This window comes from Acromyrmex echinatior, chromosome 5 (assembly GCF_024713525.1).
Source record: "Acromyrmex echinatior isolate Ae372 chromosome 5, ASM2471352v2, whole genome shotgun sequence".
Taxonomy (NCBI): Eukaryota; Metazoa; Arthropoda; class Insecta; order Hymenoptera; family Formicidae; genus Acromyrmex; species Acromyrmex echinatior.
In genome coordinates, this window is record NC_141856.1 from 10,797,561 (window position 1) to 10,819,882 (window position 22,322).

At 32.1% G+C, this 22,322-nt stretch overlaps 4 protein-coding genes across 5 annotated transcripts in view; 2 read left to right on the forward strand and 2 right to left on the reverse strand.

The window, feature by feature from the left end:
• Positions 1 to 69: 69 nt before the first annotated feature.
• Positions 70 to 2,814, forward strand: RabX6 (RAS oncogene family member RabX6). The gene is made up of 3 exons (XM_011068497.2): positions 70 to 920; positions 1,415 to 1,659; positions 1,891 to 2,814. The coding sequence occupies exons 1-3, from the start codon at positions 741 to 743 to the stop codon at positions 2,087 to 2,089; spliced, it is 624 nt and encodes a 207-aa protein (XP_011066799.2). The 5' UTR covers positions 70 to 740; the 3' UTR covers positions 2,090 to 2,814.
• Nfs1 (Nfs1 cysteine desulfurase) lies at positions 2,315 to 5,870 on the reverse strand. Its single transcript, XM_011068498.2, has 10 exons — positions 5,307 to 5,870; positions 5,169 to 5,248; positions 4,832 to 4,948; positions 4,615 to 4,752; positions 4,338 to 4,543; positions 4,093 to 4,214; positions 3,681 to 3,838; positions 3,338 to 3,609; positions 2,827 to 2,916; positions 2,315 to 2,535 (listed from the first exon to the last, which is right to left on the reverse strand). The coding sequence occupies exons 1-10, from the start codon at positions 5,407 to 5,409 to the stop codon at positions 2,472 to 2,474; spliced, it is 1,350 nt and encodes a 449-aa protein (XP_011066800.1). The 5' UTR covers positions 5,410 to 5,870; the 3' UTR covers positions 2,315 to 2,471.
• A 136-nt stretch (positions 5,871 to 6,006) lies between these two features.
• Pym (partner of Y14 and mago) lies at positions 6,007 to 7,834 on the reverse strand. Its single transcript, XM_011068501.2, has 3 exons — positions 7,618 to 7,834; positions 7,197 to 7,290; positions 6,007 to 7,106 (listed from the first exon to the last, which is right to left on the reverse strand). Exons 1-3 carry the CDS (start codon positions 7,646 to 7,648, stop codon positions 6,587 to 6,589), a joined length of 645 nt encoding a protein of 214 aa, XP_011066803.1. The 5' UTR covers positions 7,649 to 7,834; the 3' UTR covers positions 6,007 to 6,586.
• A 2,005-nt stretch (positions 7,835 to 9,839) lies between these two features.
• The window catches only part of LOC105153582 (uncharacterized), a 34,265-nt gene continuing 21,782 nt past the window's right edge, over positions 9,840 to 22,322 (forward strand). Inside the window, exons 1-4 of one of the 2 annotated variants that reach the window (XM_011068499.2) lie at positions 9,840 to 10,010; positions 14,207 to 15,352; positions 15,955 to 16,054; positions 16,150 to 16,312. In XM_011068499.2, the coding sequence (XP_011066801.1) occupies positions 15,115 to 15,352; positions 15,955 to 16,054; positions 16,150 to 16,312 (501 nt within the window). In that variant the 5' untranslated portion in view covers positions 9,840 to 10,010; positions 14,207 to 15,114. The remainder of the gene's footprint in view (positions 10,011 to 14,206; positions 15,353 to 15,954; positions 16,055 to 16,149; positions 16,313 to 22,322) is intronic. The other variant, XM_011068500.2, reaches the window with a different exon arrangement.

Consider the following 22,322-nt stretch of genomic DNA (forward strand, 5'->3'; position numbering starts at 1 on the left):
AATTTTTTTGCAGCTACATTTTTTGTTTTCATTATTTTTTTCTAATTTTTAATTATATATTTATCATTAATTATATACATTTATTTCATTTTGGAAACATATACGTACGATGAATTATCGAATAATAAAACAAAAAAGTTACAAGAGTGTAAAGTTTCAAATTCGTTCTCTTTGTTTATTTCGAAAAAGATATTATAATAATATAAAAAAGATAATATAAAAATTTGTTACGTTTAATATAAATTCATTAATATATATTAAACCTAACAAATTTTTCATCTTTTTCCTAAATTGCATAAATATATCAGGAAAACTTTTAATCAAAATAAAAATGTCTGCTTAAAATCAATATTCTCCATTTCATGCAATAATTAAAATAATAACTCCCATTTTTTTCAAAAACGCATAATTAATTTTCATAATTAATAAATGACAAAAAAAAAAGAAAACAGGATGGCTTACTCTAATGAAGTAAAATCAATCTAATGTGCCTATGTTTCTTTGCTTTTCTTTATACACCCTATAGAAGGCGAATCTAATTAATCGTCGCTGTCACGGCTGATAGAAGTGGAGGTTGAATGGAAACGAGTCATCTGGAACTGGAGCGGTTCTTAACGTTTAGAAAACTCTCGTGGTAGGTAGGGTGAGTTCACGTCGTTCACATCGACCTCATTGAATGAGAGATGTGCGCGTGCACGATGACCCGCCAGCAGTGATTTCAGCCGGCGCCGCGCCACGACATGGCGACCGTCAAAGTGACGGAGCAGAAGGTTATACTGTGCGGCGAGTACGGCGTCGGAAAGACGTCTATATTCCGGCGCTTCGCCAACAACACGTTCGTCGCTAGCAACGACCGCAAGTCGACTCTGGGCCTTGACAACATCGACAAAGAATACGTCATCGAGGACAGACGAATACGTGTGAGTATCAATTTTATGTTACATGTGAACGATTGCACCTTTTCACGTAACGGGAAATATACGCAATCACTTTGGAAAATTTTGCCTTATTTTCTTCGTTTTCTCTTTATCGATCGTCAAGTTGCATGCAATTGCGCCATAGGATTCCATAAAACTTGGTTTCGTTTAATACTGGCCTATTTCCTGCTGAATCCAAACTGCGTTCAATGAACTGTCAGACTGAAATCAATAAACGTACGTAAATATTGGAGTGATTGCTTTTTAAATATTGCACGAGCTGAACTTATCATATATACTGATACATATTAAATGTGACTAAATTCCTTATAAGTTGCTTCATATAATTGAATTGATACACACAGTGTATCAAGAAACATTATAATTGAGAAATTTAAATAATCTTCAGAGTATTTACTGAAAGTAAACATGACATTGTCCTTGTGAAATTTATAAGATTGATATATTTTTGACTTTGCGTCTTTTGTTCTTTTCAGCTGCAATTATGGGATACCGGCGGTATGGAAAGAGTGGCATCCGTTACCTCAAGTTACTACAAGTTTGCAGAGGCTGCCATTCTGGTGTTTGCCCTGGATAACTCGACATCGTTTCATTTGTTGTCTCAACATTTGCTCGACATAGTTACATATGCGGAGAACGCGAAGATATTCCTTTGTGGAAACAAAAGTGACTTGGAAAACGTCGCGCCACAAGTTACAGATGCAGAGATGGAACAATTCTGGTACTAAATAATTTTTAATAGTTTCCTAGTGTGTATTCTTTAAAACTTTTAGAGTGAATCTTATAATACTTTGAAGAGTAAAATCCCACTCTTAAGAATTGAAAATTGTGCTACTCTTTTTTAAGACTGGCTAAATGTTTACTTGTTAGAATGAGATTCCACTCTAAAAGATTTAGAGAGTACGCTTCTTTTATATATGATAATAAATTTAAAAAAAATTAAATCTTCTAGCGAACAATGTCATAATCTGATTTCGGGGATATACAAAACGTCATGCAAAACTGGCGAAGGCGTAAACGAGATGTTTGAGGATATAGCACAACATCTGGTCGAGGCAAATCGATCGCGAATGGAGCTTCACGAGATGGACAAGGATCGATTTAAGATTTCATATGTCGACGAAGCAACCGACCCATCGTGTTTGTGCTAATCTGTAATTGACATTCGCCGACACGACATGCACTTTCTGAGAATTTCTAAAGTTTAAGGGAAAACTGAATGAAATCTTTTATATCGAGCACTTATCATACATGACTTTCCTATGAGGGAAAGTTGCGTCTCGCAGAGGAAGGGAGAATCTATGAACGTGATATACATAACATATACACAAGTTGCGCGCCACGATCGGATCAGGTCTAGGATAACGCGGCAAAACAACTTTCTTGAAAATTTATTACACGTTGCGAAATTATATCTTAATCAACTAGGCTTGATCTATTAATATGATTTACACGATCGGTATTATATTATACATTGATAAATATACATACTATATCTATTTAAGTTTGTAAAGGTTACACGATAACCAGGCACTAGTGCTGAGTCCATTTGATAGTCTTCAAGTCGATACCATCTTCCACCATCTCCCACAGTGGGCTACAAAAAATGAAAAAATAAAAATATTAAAATATTAAAATATTAAAATATTAAATATTAAAATTTTGGTTTTCATGTAGTGTTATGGCTAATAGATGCATATCAGACGATAGAGAGAAATAGAGATAATCACGATCTCATGAAACGTCCAATGATAAAGTCGTTCCCTCCGCGAAACGAGATTTCAAATTGTAAAGATATAACGCCAAAGTATAATGTATACATAAATCTAACATAGTTCCTTCATCACGTCTCTCGAAATAAACATTTGTATGATAATTACTGTATTACCTCATCTCCCGAAGTCGCTTTACATGTTGTATCGTATTGTCCGCCGTGTAATCGACTTCTTCGAACGTTGTAAATCGTCCGATACCGAACCTAATTGAACAAGTCGCAAGTTACATCGATAAAATATAAAATTATTAGGTGTTGGAATTAATTCGTAGCGTTTTTAATGAAAGAATGTTATTTATTTCACATGAGCATTAAAAAATACATTAATGAAAGTACTTCCCATCACTTGTAAAACGCTACGAATTAATTCCAATATCTAATACTAAGGCATGTTCGGAAATATCACTCGAATAGCTTACTGAATTTAACATTCAGTGAAAGCAAGTATAAAATGACAAACGAAAGCATTCGAATGATATTTCCAATGCTTCATAATGACTGCATTCTAATACACTACTAATATTGAAAACCTACGTCACGTATATTATAGATTTTTAATACTGTTAGTATATTGGAACACTGTGGACTAATGATGAGTAAAGTTCCTTTATCTCAAAATATATACCTGATACTGGAATGTGCCAGATCTTCCGAGGCACCGATTGCTCTGAGCACGTAGCTGGGTTCCAAGCTCGCGCTGGTACAAGCCGAACCGCTGCTCAATGCCACATCCTTTAAAGCCATCAATAACGATTCACCCTCTACACACGCGAACGACAGATTTACGCACCCAGGATACCAGGCTATGGGATCTCCGTTTCGAACGACTTGCCGCAAATTTGACGTTATCTTTTCAATCAGATGATTCGACAATGTGTTGATGTATCTGTGATCGTACTGGAAAAAATATACAGTGTAGATTTTAACCTCAAATTAATTATATGAAGCGGAACTTTTGTTTCACTTACGTCCATTTCTGTCTGCGCTAATTCACAAGCAGCACCCAACCCTACAGCTAAGGGTGCTGGTATAGTACCGCTTCTCATTCCTCTTTCTTGTCCGCCACCGCTTTGCAATGGTTCTACGCGCACTCGTGGCCTTCTTCTAACGTACAGGGCTCCAATACCTAAATGCAGAATAGATAAATAAAGAATGTATTATAGATGCAGTGAGCTTTTTTATAAACATAGAATAATTTTTATAACTTATTGAAATGAAAATTGTATTAGACAAAAGATCATATAATTTCTAATATACAACTTCTAAAAATATTAATTTTTTTATAATTATTTATTATATCTACTATTTAAATCAATATATAAAAAAGAAATAAGGATATTATTTTCTGCGTAATAGAAATTATAATTTATACAAAATTACCTTTTGGACCATACAACTTATGACCACTGATAGACATCAGATCAATATTCATAGCATTAACATCAATTGGCACTTTGCCTATGGCTTGTGCAGCATCTGTGTGGAAAAAGACCTTTTTCTTCCTGCATAAGTAATAAGTAAAAAGTAAATGGAATTTAAAAATAACTATATATATATATATACATACATACACATAAAAAATAGAATATTTTAAATATTTATAGTATTAAAATCTTGATGCTCACCTACAAATGGTACCAATTTCTTCAATAGGCTGTTTAACACCAATCTCGTTATTTACCATCATTACAGAAACTAGTGATGTAGATGGCCTAATGGCTGCTTCCAGTTCATTGAGGTCAATAAGACCATTTGATTTTACAGAAATGTATGTTACATCAAATCCTTCAGCTTCCAGGGCTCTACATGAATCCAGTACGCATTTGTGTTCCTAAATAAAAACAGATAATTGTAGATTCACTTAAGAAAAAAAAATTAAAACTTATTATAAAAATTTCTCACTGTCTGGGTTGTCACAATATGAGTTTTCTTGGATTTGTAGAACCTCGCTACACCTTTTACAGCAATATTATTGCATTCTGTTGCCCCAGATGTAAATATCACTTCCTTCTTGTCCGCTCCTATTAGATCTGCAACTTGCTATTAAAAAAAAAGACAAGTAATCTTTTAGATTTAACAGCCATATAATATAGAAGAATTTATAAATTAAAATATCAACCTGACGAGCATGCTCAACTGCTGCTTCTGATTCCCAACCGTACATGTGAGTTCTGGAATGTGGATTACCATGGTACACTGTCAGATACGGCATCATCTTATCTAACACTCGGGGATCCTAGTAATTTATCATTTCATACGTTATTTGCATGTATATATGAGATTTGTTTTTTATAAGTGAACTAGTGTTTTTATATTTAAAGTGAAATAAATATAATATATATTTGAAATTTGACGAAAATGAGAAAAACAATTCAAGTGCAGTCCAATGCAATAATAAAAAAAACCAATAATAACAAATCCATAGGTTGCATCATATGACATCATCTCAAACTTACCAATGGAGTAGTGGCTTGAGCATCCAAGTAAAGGGCTCTACCCTCGCTCGGACCCTTTTTATAATCGTCTGTGATAGGAGCTACATTTAAAAAGCGATTATTATTAAAAATCACAAACCTCTCGTCAACATTACTCACATTCATATTCGGCAACCTTTGATAATCGTTGACCGCACGTATGCAAATGGCAATCCTTCGCACGTTGCAGTGCGATGATCAAACTTCTTGTCGATCGAAACATCCTAATTGTCGCCTACAACTGTTCTCATGAAGGTAATCCACGTATTTCCAGAAATCGCATGTTCTAACCTCGCAACAACAATACCGTATCAGTAAATTGTCGTGTCCAAATAACAGGGAAACGAACTGCGAAACGAGTCAGAACGATATAAACGTTTTTGTGCACCGATTGGCTGCCGGGAGGGTTACATGACAATTTACATAAAAAAAGAGGGGATAATGTTGGTTGCAACAAAACCTCTAAGCTATAGTTTCTATAGTTTCATTTTCTATGAATTGGTAACATTGTATAAGTTGTAATCAGGGTAGCGATCATGTAACATTTTCCCTAGGGCGGAAACGTGAAAATTCTTTGTATGTATGTGTGTATATGTAAATCATAAAAATTTTTACTTTTCTACTCTAGCGAAAGTTACATGATCGTTACAACAGGTTGTGTTGCATGCTCCAACATGCTCCTATTATACATAGAGAACTCTTACAGAGAGAAATGAGCTATAGTTGGAACATATTGGAACATGTAACAGGCGCTAATTGCTAAAACGATTTCGAATTATAATACTTTATTACATAAAATTACTATTAATAAAAACCTATGTGATAATAATTTTGAGATCATTTATTTTCTTCACAAAAGCGCGATAATTTTTTATATAATTTAGGATTTATTCGCTATAAATATTATAAATCGATATAGTTTGTCTTATCACATTAAATGCATAATAATTCTCATTAAAACACTTTCACAGATGTCTACATATATTTCTTAGATCGTCCTGACCGCTAATATAAATCCATCTAAAACCGTTTTTATTTTCTCTTTAACTGGTTTAAATCATGACATCCAGAGCATCAATCACGTTATGAAAACTCCATTTGTTTTCATTAAAACTTTCACGTAAGTTCTCTTATATACATATATGTATACATAGATGTATGTATAAGTTTTTCATCAAATATCAGAATTAATGTTATTGCCTTACATATAAATATATCAATATTATCAATCTACACATTGTAAGTAAAAAATAATTAAGATGTAATATTAAAACTGTAATGTAACTGTTGAAAGAAACAAAGATTTTTCTTGCTATAGAATAGGATTGTTATCAATCAAGTTTTACAACGTCATTTGCAATGGCATTGACAAATTTGTATAAGTTTTAATTCGATATGATCTATAAAGCTTCTAATCTTTTTATTTCTTTCGAAATCTCTATTTTCCGTCTGATTTTGTCAAGTATCTCCTTATCAGGATTTTTCAGAGCACCAGTTTTTATTTTATCCTCTAATACTTCTATTTCTCTAATTTTCTTACGAAGATTTTTTAATCTCTTTTGTGGTTCAATTGTCGTTTTCTGCGACAATGTGCTTGAATTGTCTTTAGTTATATTGTTTGTTGTGGTTTGCTTTGCAGTAGATAGTGGTTTATCGGTATGAGTTGGAACTTCTTTATGAAATTCAGGCTCTGAGATCATGATTTTGGATAATCCTTCGGCAACAGGTTCCACAGTTTTAGATTTATTTTTCTTTTTCTTCTTCTTGGATCCTTCTTGAGTTTTTGTTTGTGTACCAGGTATTACTTTGTTTTTTGCCGCTAGAGCTTCTAGCTTGGCTTTATGTTCTGCTATAAATTCTGGACTGGCACCCACAGGATATAAAGGCTTCTTTATCAATTGCTTTCCTTTACTTTCATATCTGCAAAGGGAATAACAGAAATATGCAATAGAAATAAAACAGAGTTGGCAAATAATGTCAAGATATTAAAGAACACACAAGATTACTTACAAAGGAACTTCTTCCTGAGGAATATATCCATCTTTCACACGTCGTTGCTTTCGCCATGTACCATCGGGTCGTTGGCTTGCTGGGATAAATGTACCTGAAATAATAATCACACATTTCAATCATAACTATTCAATCTTGGCTATATCTCCGCAAAATTTTTGAATTAAAAATTAAATTGAATTGAATTAAAAAAATACACAGTTAAAGCAAGTACAAGAATTCTAATAAGACAATCAGCTTGGGGTAACGCTACGAGATACATGAAAATTTTATGAGGTTAGTCTAATTACAGCACATGGGAAAAGAAACGATTTATTATTATGCAAAATTTATAGTTTTACATTTGTTTACACGACCGAGGTTAGAGCCGGTGCGTACCTCATAGGTACACTTCGCGACATGGCGAGTATCTGATCCTTACCCGTCTCGTCTTTGATATAAGTCGACGCCATCACAATTGCTCGTGAGAGCGCGCGTCCGTGAAAAATATAAATAAATGTAAAAAGGCCTCAACTATCCGCGTGCCATCCTGCGTTCTTCCATATCGTGTACGGAGTTGTACTGAGTTGTACTCAGTTGTACCGTGTATGGATTACGGAGTCAGAACAAAGTGGAGCAGAGAGCAGAGCCCTCGAGAGAGTCTTTTCCGTTCCGGTGGTATGCGAATTTTGATCATGATCTTGCCAGATGTGCTGGCAGATGTCGCTCGCAATCCTATTCCAAATTCAAGATCGACAAGTTTTCGAATTCGAATTTTATTCTGATTTACCGACATCTACTCATACTTCGTATATTCCTAATGATTATTCTACAATGTCTCTTTGTTTCCTGTTTCTTACTTTTTACCTTTTGTTTTTTTCCTCTTTGTGATCGTTTTATCAACAATTATATTTCTTGATATGTGTTTCTTCTGAAGTTCGTTAACGTTTATCTCGAGCAACAGAAAACGAAAAACGGGATAAGAAGCAAAAAGGCAATAAATAGCAAAAAGCAAGAAACAAGAAACAAAAAGCACATTGTAGAATAGGCTTAATTCTTCAGAGAACAATGGATGTGTTCAGCAGACTAGATTTATAATTCTGATTGGATGATCTAAAAGAATACATCAATAACAGCAAATGCTCACTCAACTGTTGAGTTAGCTAAATGCGCTCATTGATTGGTTTAGCAACTATCGGAAGTTTTCTTCGCGCTGATTGGATTACACTCTTAGATCTAGAAGAATAATCCTATCTCAATAGACAATCATAAAACGATTGCAAAATTATTCTCAAATATTATACATTCAAAATGCGAACATAAGACGTCTTCAAGACGTCTAAAAGATGCTTTAAGACATTTTAAATATTGTTTTAAAGACGTCCCTAGCGAAACAGATTATATATTAGATAAATCAGTATGGACAGAGTTTCTCTGAGTAATTTTGAATAGCTAATTCCTTGTCTCAAATCTTAATAAAAATATATTAAGAGTTATTCGACGCGTATTCACTCAAAACAAAAGATTAAAATATCTGTCATATTGATTGAAGATGCGTTCCGCATGATGTGCATGATGTATCATTTTATCCTTGTTGTTTATTGAATATTAAAGAAAGGTAAAATGATACATTATTATGCGCATCATACGTGAAACGGAACGCATCTTAAATGTATTCGATATAAGCATGCGCTGTGATACGTGTATAAATTCTATGGACAGACAATAAGATACTTCTCTGCTTTAAAAACACAAATTTTTTATACTTTATTCTGGCTTATATTGACATGAAATATTAAATATTTCGTAAACTATTGTTTTTTTTTGTATCAATATACTAAAACTTTTACATGCGGACTAATTAAAGGAATCATATCATGTAATTTTATTTTAAAAAGCGGAAATGATCTTTGTATCTTTTCGACGCCTCCATCTAGAAAAAAAAAACAACGTAATCAAAATACGTTCTCCTTGAAACCGTTCTATTTTCATTTGAAACATTTTTTCGTATCATTAAAAATAAGCAAAATATTCAAGATGTTCAATTCTCCATAGTTGTGCATATATATATATGTATATAATAAATTTACCAATAATACTTTTTTCTAAAAGATATATATCTGTATATATACAAAATGTACTACATATAATATACTATATGATACATTTACAAAAATATACTTTATTTAAAATATAGTAAAATACTTTACACAATTAAAAATCAAACAATTATATTTTATAACATTAATAATATAACTTTGAATAATATTAATATTAATTTAATACTAATACTACCAGTACTAATTATTTAGTAATAATAATTAAAAAATATAAACTATAGATTTTATTCTTAAAAAAGAACGGAAGATTAAATGCAATCTTTAAAGTATAAAGAAGAAAAATTTCAAGAATTTTATTTAGCAAACAATTTTGATCTTGAATTTTGTATAGAACACTTGGAATAAGGGTCGAGGAAACAAGAACACGGATATGGATATCTCGACTTCGACTGAGTAAGCGGTCCCGAGGGCTACCCCTCGATCTAGCCGGGCTGCTTCCGGGGATGCTGCGCGCGCGCACCGGGGGTTGCGCTCCGCTTTCATCTCGCAGTTTCACAGCCTCCCTTTCGCGACCCGTGTCTACCGCGGCTCGATCGTAGGTGTGTGTGCAGTTTCCCGTGTCTCGTTGTCCCCAGGTACATTGGGGCGTTTGGTATTATCATTATCGTGGTCCCGGATCTCAGTTCCTGACGAATTCGTTTGTTTCTCGCTCTGTCTCCGGGTCGTGTACGATCCAAATGCATCGCTCTATGTCGGAAAATGGAAACTGTAATTGGTATGTAGCCGTATAAGTGAATCCTCGTCGACCAACAATCTCTGTGCGATAATCGAACATTAACGTTTCGACTAAGGGGAAGTAGATTCTAGAATTGTAGCCGGTTCCCATACGTATTTCTCATTCCCAACATCTTTTTAAAGGTCACTCGGTATTACATAAAAAAAAATGGAACCGCACGGCGCGTACCGTTCAATAGATATAAGTTCAAAGGCTCCTTACTTTCTAAGGTCACACACGAGAACAATACAATGAATAAACTTAAAAAGTTTTCTGATTATGACGTTTGTACGGGAGTTCTGGCTTATGTAATCATTATTAAGTAGCAGTTCTATGTAAAAGTTCATGGCGGTCAATTAATGTAAATATATTTTGTTGCATCGCATTTTGCATGAATTTACATGTGGTTTTGTTTCAGTTACGTACTTGATAGAGTAGTAAAAATGTGTAAACGATTTAGGAAAAGCATTAAAACTAATCTATTCCTAATTAAAATTTTATTAAAATCTATTTTTTTAACTACATTATTATTAATCTACTTAAATCACGGATGTACAATTTAATATATATGTACTTGATAAATGTCAAAATATATAAATAAAAAGAACATGAAAACTGATTCACAAATTTGAAAAAAAAATTGTATCTTTTAAACTTCATTTTATATTAAGTTTAAATCATATGACTACACGGATTAAAACATTAAAAGATAAAAATAAATTTCAAATAATTATTAAAGAGATTTTCTCAAAATGAAATAATTAAATAGATTTTCTCAAATGTAATTTTGTTATTATTAATAAAGCACTCTATTTTACACTTCTAATTTTATGTATTTTAAAAAAAAGGCAGAAATAAAATACAACGCTAAAACACATATTGTATATGACACAAAGTATTTATCAATTTTCTAGAAAGCAATAATTTATGTATATAAAAAGAAATATATTTGTATTTTATATAAATTTCTACTTTGAAAAATTGGCTTTATAGTAATGTATAAAAAATTATATATAATTGATTTTTAATAAATTATAAGTACTTAATATAAAAATTTTGAATGATTTGAATTCTAAATTAAAAAAGCAGAGAATATATCGTTTAAAATTTTAAAAGGATAAAAAGAATATTAAAATTATACGAAAATAGAATAATACAATATAATTTTCTAAAATAATTTGTATACGCAATTTTGCAATTAAAATATGATTTAGGCACACCTACACAGAAAGAGAGAGAGAGAGAGAGAGAGAGAGAGAGAGAGAGAGAGAGAGAGAGAGAGAGAGAGAGAGAGAGAGAAAGAGAGAAAGTCGGAGAAAAGAATAATAAATAAAAACCTTAGTTTTTTACTTTTTATTTTACATTTTTCCATTGTTATACTTGCCACCAAGATAAAAATTATAACATCTAGTTCAGTTGCAATGTAAATTACATAATAATATATAGATAACGAGTGAAAAATGTACATGAGAGCGTAAAACCATTCAACTAGTCAAGATAATTGTACTAAGTATTTAATTTAGATTTTAAAGTAAATGATACAATTGCCTATTGCGGATGCCTCATAGTCGGTTGAGGATTAAAAAGAACCTAAAAGAAAGTTTTACTACAATGTGTTGAACGACTTCACCCAAACTGTGGTCCTGGACCTTGCAGCTTACTCTTCCTCCTCCTTCTCTTCTTGTTCTTCTCCTCCAACTCCTTCTCCCTTTTTCATCGGACATTGCACTGATGCAGGCGAAATGTATGAGAAACCACTGCGCCAAAAGATGGCATTATCCGCGGAAGAAGAAGCTAATTTATGATCCGGACTACTCACCGGCACTATTCCTTCCATCTCTAGGATGCAATCTGTCGCGAAATAGAATTCTTACGTAATTACTGCGGTATCTAGGTTTCTCGGCAATTTTTTCTTTATCGAAATTTTCGAAAGCAATAGATTACTACTATAAAATATCGAACGATACCGGTTACAAAAATAGTAAAAGAACTCTACATAGTATTTAAGAATATCTTACTAGATGCGCACATATATCTCTAACAAAATTTATGCATTTTCTTATAACGAAATTTTTTAATTTTGCTATAGTATTTCTTAATAACATTTTCATACAATACAGTTTTATGTGACAATCTTTCAAGTGACTTCGTACTTTAAAGCTTGTTAAAATCGCGAAAATATTTAAATGTAGAAGCATGACATAAGCATTCTTTTTTGACCGATAAAGTATGAAATATTCCGTTAAAAATTTGGCAATATTAAAATTAGGTATCTTGTCAACAAAAAAAAAAAAAAAATTTTACATGCTATTAGGTGTTGGAATTAATTCGTAGCGTTTTACAAGTGATGGGAAGTACTTTCATTAATGTATTTTTTAATGCTCATGTGAAATAAATAACATTCTTTCATTAAAAAACGCTACGAATTAATTCCAACACCTAATATATTTTTATAGTTAAATAGCCATATCTAGCAATTTACATCGTGAAATGGTTCCGATGGAATGGAATAGCGCGGAAATTATGATTATTTTCAATTATCTGGTTCTAGGCGCTGCGAGTTGCGTGCGGGAGCAAATTTCTGCGATTTTTGTTTCATCGCCACAATCTCAAATAGAATAATCCGCAATGTCGCAAATCGCGGTGTAGCAGGCACACTTAACGCCAGATTGAACTTTATCTCCGCATATCTTGTCCTCGTTGCATAGAATGTCGGCACGCTACTACGATGCACTTTGCGAGACCGAGGCGAAGTCCGTCAAACAGGCCACAATGTGCATACGTATATCGCAGCACGCAACAGCATTATGCGCGCTACATAGCGTATCGAGTACATCGAATATCCATCGCTTGACGACGGCGCCGGCGGCCCCGTCACCTGGGTGGTTTGCACGATGTGTCGTTTGCGTATGTATCGACTGGCATAATCGCGGGTTTACAGCCTACATAAAGCGCTTACAGTACCGAGGAATCTTAAAACGCCTATCTTTTCGATATAAGATGCTTCGAAATTTCCCATAAAATTCAATGATGACCTCTTTAGATTACTCGCGCTCGGCCTGGCGTCGAACAAATGTCTCTCTAGTGAGAGATAATTAAATCTTAACTTTGTAGTTGCCAAAATGTTAGATAGCTCGATGATTAAACTTTGAACTACAGTTCCATTAAAGAGTCGACTCAAACGTTAATTAAACGTTCTGTTAGTTTGAAATTTGATTTGAATCGTCGACTCTTAAACTGTAATTTATTTATTTATTGATTGTATAATCTTCAGGATACAAGATAAAGAAATCATATCGTATGTTAAAAAAAATTAAATAGAAGCAGAAATATTATAATTCTCAGACCGTACATGAAAAACATTTTTCATCTTACAAAATTCTTGATCGAAACTGTATTGTCAAAATACGTCTCTCATTTATTTTCATCTTCGAACTCAATTTTGGAGTTGGTAAATAATCTTGTAATGTTGCGTCTTTTACATTATTCTGGATTTTTACTTACGAGAAATTGAACTTATCACGTCCATCTATCAGTGGTCTCACATTTCGCTCGCGAATAAGCGACTTTAGTGGTGTTAGTAAAAATAAAAACGTCATTCAGATATAGTTTTATTAATTATCATGCTGCATGTAAAATTATCATGAACTCTAAGTCAGATTAAAAATATATTGTATTGTAAAATGTATATACGATGTTTTACATACTTATTTTATTTATTTAACACACATCTGTTCCATTTAAAACAGTAAAGAATCACAAATTATTTAACATATTTTAAAATTTTGCTAGGATTGCTAGTTAATTTGTAAAGGTAATTAGTTACAGTTATGCCTTTTTTTGTTTCAAAAACTAATTTTATCGTTATACAAATTGTTCTAAAAAATAATAATTCTTTTCAATTATCTTTCAATTATTGTTAAATTGTTATAACATTTTGATACTATTAGGAGTAACAAAGAAAAAGATGAATTTACGTTTTTACATAATTTTATTTAAAGGCTGGAAAGTATTAATCTAGAAATACGTAGAAAAATATAAGGCAGTAATAAGATATGAACAGTAAACGAATCGGCCAATTACAGTAGAAAATGTAAGACAATACCTTTACGTTTTTTCAGGATAAATTTATCATTATTTTTAAGATAAATTTTCTTCGTGTAGTTTTAATTAATTAGATAAAAAATTTGTTGCAGTAACGCATCCAGATCTGCAGTCAGAGAAAGAATAAATTGTACGATAGATGGCTATGCGAATAATGAAAAGGCAAACGATAAGGACGAAAAAAAGAGGATCGAGTAAATGAAGCAGATGAAAATGTTATTTCGTAATTTTCTCCAATGTGATTTGTAAGCATTTATTTTTTCAATATATTATTTAGCAGTTGAAGCAAGATAAGCGACAGAAAGTATATTTGACAATGTAAGGAAAAAGTCAGATAAAGACAGAGACAGATAACTTTCATAAAATATTTAACAGTTTGCGAAGAGCAAAACGCTCAAGTTTATGAAAATGTTTTTCTTGAAGAGAAAATACAAAGAATATAAAATGCAAACACTTAAAGACACTTACAATAAAAAAGTACGTGTTACAACATTAAACAGATACACAGGCATAACGTCTCTTTATCATCATGTTTTCAACGTGACATTTGATATGACTACCATTTAAGGCGAAGGCGATAGAACGACGATCTCATACGCAAGCATTAATAGTCTAATCCATTGTAAAAGCTCATCACAGATGAAATAACATGCATGAGCAATTGTATATATATATGTACACATATATACATATACACGTACGTATGTGAAAATATTCTATATGTTTCCGTTGAAACATTGATTTATCGGCGAGCAACTTCTGTGTATCCATCTTTTGCGACGGTTATCACCATTCAAACGAGAAAGAGAGAGCAAATTAAATGCGATAGATTGACTCAGAATTGGAATAGTGATAGTAAAATGTAAAAGAAAGACCAAATGCTCGCGTAACGTAAACTAACTTCTCGGTTAGTTTCATTCTTGTGCTTTATCTTCTCGACCGACGTGGATTCGCTTGAACCGCCAAATCTCTCGGTAATGCATCGTCGAGTACGAACGGGATGGCAGAAACGATGGCATACAATCGTACAATTTACGACAAAACAACGGCAGGAAAACTAAATTTCACGTCGGTGACATTCCTTCCTTCTAACGTGATCGCTGCCGCGTTTAATGCCGAGACGACTAATCCGTCCGCAGCTATGATGGGCGATCCTGCGATCGTCACTACCATCAAACCACACCATCGCGTCTACAACGCGACGGAGTATCTCATCGAACAAGACGAACTCGAGCACAGTAAGTAGCACAGTGTATTGAAGAAAGGTATAAAGTTCTCGATAAGGACAGCGAGATGGGTGGGTCGTTTCTTCGTCCAAATCCGAATTTTAATTAATTATGCGTTTAAAAGGTAAAATATTGAACGTATCTGAAACTGCGTTTCAAAATTGGTCGTTTTTTAAAGTCACTTGAGAAATGTCTTTTAGTGGAGTTGGGGAAGTTCGGGATATTTGTTTTCAAATAAATTTTCAATCAATCTTATCACGATGAAAATTCAATGAAAAGTAGCTGGAAATACGTTTAATCGCGAAGAAACGCGATAAAAACTAATAACGAGCATATATTTACCCATCTTAATTTTTGTATGCATCTTTTTTATACACTTGAATGCTAAAATTTTTAGTTCTCTATTAAACATTATTATTAAGTCTAACATTTAGAAGAGTAGAAAAGAAAATGGAAAATCACTCTTCTTCATTTAATTAAGAAACAGTAGATAAATACTTTTAAGTAATAGTGCGTAAGCTTTGACAGAATAATCATATAAAGGGATCAACTAGTAAAGATTCAAGTTATTATCATACTTTCGCTTCAAGAATTTTATGATTATTATATTTCAGGTATCCTTGCCAACTTTTCAGACATACAAACCGTTTTGCTTGCATGCATATCGACATTATTACCGCTGATCATCGCCTTGGGGATCGCCTTCGGCGTCAGGTATGCAAATTTTGCTTATTGCGAAAGGAAATATGCCATCCGCAGTGCTGGCCGGTTGTATTTTTTTTTACAGCAATAAATTTTTCTAATATCAGGCACGTGTGGCGAAAATATCGGAATGACGAAGACAGCGAAAATGGTTTACCTTGGTATAAGAACGTTTGCAATCGCGACAATGCAGTTGAATCGCATCAACATCATCCGCATTCCGGAAATGTTCCTGTAGAAGCTGCCACGAGAGTCCTCTCCGCACAAGACGTAAGTTAATGCCTTTTTAACAACCTTGCAAATGCACACAAAAGATCGTATAAACGTGAGAAAGACCTTGTACGAATAGAATATTACTACCAACGAAATTATTGAGTCGGTCCTCCAGTCTTACAACTTGAAGGTCACACGCGATGCACTGAGAGAAAATTATTTGGTATAATTATATGGTAAAATAATTATGTCAGGAGTTCTATTTTGAGTTATTATGCTGTTTTATAATAACTATAGTATAATAATAATAATAATAATAATAATAATAATAATAATGACATTAATTTTCCAAAATATATCTATTTGGGACCAAAAATGACTATATAGTTAAACAATATGAAACGACTGTTAAATTGATATGAATAAATCAAATTTTAAATAAGAAGAACTCTATATTAGATCGGAGCGGATCTTAGTACTTGAATATTTCTTGTGTAAATTTAATAAATTTATATACATTCTGATTTGCGCATCAAAATATTTTTTCAGACTTAAAACACACTCATGAGCAGAATTACAATAGCAATATCGTTTATTAAATTATCCAGGCAAATTAATAATTTTTTTATGTTAATAAGCATAAAACTTTTTTAACAGGAATATTAAGTATCACATGTTGATGAAATCTAAAAACTGTAATAATTTATTGCAAAAAATAGTATCTCGGTAAAAATATTATAATTAAATTATGGTAATTGAAATCATTTTTTTCCTCTCATTATTTACATTCCTCTACACTGTCACTGTAGAATTTAATAGGATGTCAAATATAAAGTCTCCTTCAACCATGAAATTACGAAGTAATTGTATTAAAAACGTGAACTACGTGATAATAAAGAAAACTTTACTTATTATTAGAACAATGATAAAACCGTGCGCAAGATTTCTTTGCTAATTGGGATAAGATTTTTTGTAAATCGCAAAAAGAAAAGCGCGGGTAACTTAAGAGGAAAAATTCTAGCTCGACGTGAATACGTTATGAACTTTAATGGAATCGATACTAGCCCGTTTGATCCTCGTATGCATGCTCGATTAGCTTACATAACACGATAACCACGCAAATACCGTCGGCCTTGGTTTAAATCTTGATGCTGTGCCGTAATAGGATATACGGCAAACATTTACGGAACTTGTGCCCCAGATTGCACAACGGGAACGTAAGGATGTTCTACACGGTTATATACTGTACGTACAATTGTCACGGTTGTTGCACGAGTCAAATCGTACAGTTCTCTCTCTACCGGGATCCGATCGCACGTGCAGAGCAGACATTATAGCAACCGAGGAGCCAAAATCTATGGCTGTGAACGTACCGTTATAATGCTTTGCATTTAATAGCGATGCATCGCCGCACTGTTGCGCCCATTCGTCTCGCTTGACCCTTTCGTTGGCGGATTTCTTCCGGTTAAAAACTCCTCGTAAAAATATCATAACGTGTACATGCTCGTTTTGTATTGAATTCTTGCATAATCTGTCCAATGCTCGATAACTTCAGTCAACCGAGATTTCGCTATATTTTATACGCCGCCTGTTAATTGAGTTAGAACTCTAAAAAAAGAAATGTTGGAACAAAAAGATATTACGTGAATGACTTTATTGAAATTTTTATTAATTTAAATTTTCTGAAATTTAAGATCAAAGTATCATATTTTGCATATCATTATCGAATAAGCAAAGATCCTGAATCTAAAATAATCCTTAACATTAAAATAACTGATTCTCCTTCGTGCTAATGTTTATTCATTATTTGAATTATATTTCTTGATTATTTGAAAATTTTAATGGTAAAAGAATTAAATTTATTAATTTCTTTATCTGCTTTCTTATTCTATTATCAAGTTATTTGTTATTTTCCTCTTCAGAATGTCTCTTTGGAAATTTTAATTTTAATATAGTTAGTATAGTTAAAAATACCCTCTTGTTTATTAAAAACTTTAAACTTGATTTATAATCACCTGTTACATTATTTTAAACCTTAACACAGAATTCTCATTATAGACAATTATTTTAGATTTTGTTGAATTGAAACAAGCCAAGTATTTTCATGGAGCTTATCAATCTACATACCGGATGTAATTAAATCTTGAATAAACCTACTGTGACCCTACAAGATAAAAATCCACAATCAAGAAGGAGAAAAATTGATTTAAATTGAAAATATTAACAATAACTGGAGGATTTACGAAGTTTGATCAAGTTGTTTCATAAATATTCGAGATTCTCTCATTTTTTTCAATCGTATAATTCTAATTCTATTTTCTGTCGTATTTGCAATTGTCCTTCGTATAAGTCAATCAAATTGTAACGGATTGTTCATGTGTTCTGCACGTGGCTAATAAATTCGCATTTGCCGAGCCTTACTTATTGTTAGAGGAATCCATTAACTTTACCTTACCAATTGACAACGCATGTGGTGTATATTCGAGCTACATATTATAACGCTACGAGCAAGCGTATAGCAACTTTTGTGTAGGAGTGCACAAGTTACAAACGCATAACGCATTGTATATACATATATATATGTATGTGTGTATATATGTATCACACACACGTTATTGTTTACGTATGTGCATATGACTCAGCCAAAAATACCGTACGTCTGCTTGGCTTGGAGAACTGTGGGATTGACCTGATTTTAATTTCGCGCATATGCCATCGCATCGTGATAACGGTGTTTAGCTGAATTTTTCGACGTTTCTGTCGACGCATGTTTACAGTAAATTGTTTTTGTTCTATTCTCTCGTTTCGTCAAATCTATTCGGTGCACTGGTAACGTGCAGATGCAAACGTTGCGCGAAAATCAAGAAAAATGCACTCCATTATCTCGATATATTAGGGTTATTATTGAATCCAATGATTACACTATTCAGAGTATCATTTTGCAATGAGTAAATAATCATTTTCGACGTATTTCTGCGTGTTGCATACGAATTCGTTGGTAAAAGTTGGCTAACGCATCACAATTTTGAAAAAAATGGTGTCAGAGACAAAAAATGATTTTAAGATAGTTTTTAAAACGTTGTAGCATCGCGGCAATTAGTTTTTTTTTTGCTTAATTTCATTAATACCAGATCAAACTATTAACATTTAGGTTTAAAATGCATTTTAGTTAATCTCGATATGATTTTTTATTTTCCAGATATAACAGTTCGAAAATATATATAGTTCTTTTCTCACGTAATAGTATCCGATTAAAATAAATAACAATAGTTTAAAGAAAATTAATATTTTTTAACATTTTAAAACGTTTATTATATCATTCTTTAATAAAACATTGATTACGATTTACGATTATTTGTAATATAGTTTTATATTCGATATCACAATTTCCCTTCACATTGACACAAATAACTCTATATTACAGGATAATTATGACAAAGGACATAGGTTAACAATTTTTTTTCATATTTAATTAAAATTTATTATATTATCTAATTAATTGCATATATAATTTAAAATATAAATTTCATAACATTAAAAAAAAAATCTTCAAATTAATTAAATACACAGTCACAAAATGTTTAAGCTCAACTTCATATTTTTTTGTCATAATAACCCATAGTGACCCTTAGTACGCTATTAACTTGAACGAGAATGCCATATGAGACATGTACGCCATATGAGAGTACTGCATATAAATAATTTTTTATATAAATATCCAGGACGTTACAACCAGCTCAACTCATATGCTCGTCTTTTTTACATTTACATTATAAAAAAATCTCTTATTCATTATAAACGTGATTATAAAACAATATTGAGTTTTTGAAAAAAAAAAAGAAAAAGAATCGAAATAAAAAAAAAGACGATAGTATATCAGTTTATATCAGTGTTACTTTTTTCCAAATAATTAAGTTTCACGATATCGTTAAATGTTAATATTTTTAATTAAAAGTGTTTATCACGTTCGCTATAAACATTAACTTAACTTTTCTTGTTAACTATCATAAATTCTATTAATATAAATAAATACTGCATTAACATTAATTGAAAGTGTAGTCATTTGTTTATTAAATAAAAACTAATAAATAATTATAAAATAAACGAAAAAATATTAGCAGAACCAAGCCAAAAATTAAAACGTTTCAAATCGAGCAAGAGAAATTTTTTGTTGCGAAAGGCGATGTTGCATAATATATGTCGAATAATGGCGAAGAAAGTATCGCCACTAATGAAATATATTATACGTCTTTCTTTACCAATGTTTGACTGCCCCCTCCGACTGTAGTCTGCGGAGCAAAAGGGCATATAATGCATAAACACAGACGTCGGTGAAAGTTGCATACGATGTTTGACTTCTGCAATTAAACCGGGCCAGCTTTCCATGCGTCGCGATTCGTTTCTTTTCGAGCGATTCGGTTTCATTAGTACCGCGGGTAATCCGCCTCTCTAATTTTGCCGTTCGTTGTCGCCGTCGCGTACTTTCTAATAAAATTGCGGTCAATCATTTCCAGTTTTCTGATGCAACGCGACTGCACGCAGCGGTGGACGAAATATCATGTAGAATTATTTCACTTTCGCGACAGTTTGGCGATATTTCGAACACTCGCAACAATTAAACATACATAAGATTTGAATTCAATTACAGAAATGCTTTAGAAGCATTATTAATAGATTAAATTACGTCTTTCTCATTAATAAATCAAAATGATCTTCGATTGACTACAAATAACGTATCGTATTATCTTGAACGAACATCTTTGATGCTAGAATCTAAATAAATATTATACCTACGAAAGTGAATTCGAATAAAAACGCAAATTTGTTTGCGATTAACAGTTTCTTTTTTCTTAGAAGAGAACATTTATCACAGGAACTAAGATCGAAGCAGAGCAAAGCCAGTATTTGAGCAGCGTCAATTTTCATTGATCAAATGTGACCCTACAGAATTAAACGTACTTGAGAACGAGCAGAAGCGAAGCTGCGCAGCAAATGAACGATTCAAAATAATTCAGGACAAACAGTCCTCCGGCAAAAGTAGAAAAGTAAATTTCACTGAATACACGTATTCAGAAAATACGCGACAAAGAAGTACGTTTATTCAATGTCTATTCACATTACACTAAATTTATTTTTCTTTATTTAAAAAAAGGGAAAAAGAGAACAGTTTGCACTATTTTAGAAGAAAGGTTTTTCTTAGAAGTATATCCAATTTCTTCAAGTTGCGATTTTACTGAGAAATTAAAATTGGTTGCAAACTTGACGAACGTACACATACATATACATATACATATGTGTATGTATGTGTGTATACATCAATATTTATTCACATTTACATATTATCACAGACCGACGATTTTTATTTTTCGTAGTGCTCACCTTTTTATCATTTTTCACTATTATTGAAACTCGTCGATTGCATATGCATATTACAAATTTTATCGTCTTCTTATCGTTCTTACTTGAAAAGTGATACAACTCAAAAAATTAAGTTCCCCAGAAAAGAAGAAAATTATTTTTTAACTTAAGAAATTTATTGATTAATCAAATAATATCGATAAAAGAATAATATTCTTAATGTAATTCCACAAATATCATTTTTATCATTTTTATTTCACAGCTCTTAAAAAACTGCCCATTTTTAGTTGTGACAATTTTTATAAAATTAAATTAGTTCATAATCCGCAAAATTTATAGGAATTTAGTTGATTTTTTATAATTGATAGAGTAACGTTTACTAAACTCATTCATAGTAATAAAAAAATTACGTTTTTTAATTGTGTTTTTGAAATAAGAGAACAATATAATGTTTCGTATTACTATACACGATTTATTGCTTTGCACGATCATCGACGGGAGGACAAAAAATAGGAAATGTTAGTATTTTTCAAATGTTTCTAATAAAATACATAAAACAGAAAAAGAGAAAGAATCGAAAATTTTGGTATCTTATGTAATATGCAAAAGAAATACGATTTGTAATACATGTGAATTAATTCCCTGTATAAATGCACCTTTCACTTCAGTAACATGCATCAGGAGCCAAGTATTTCAGCAACGAATACAA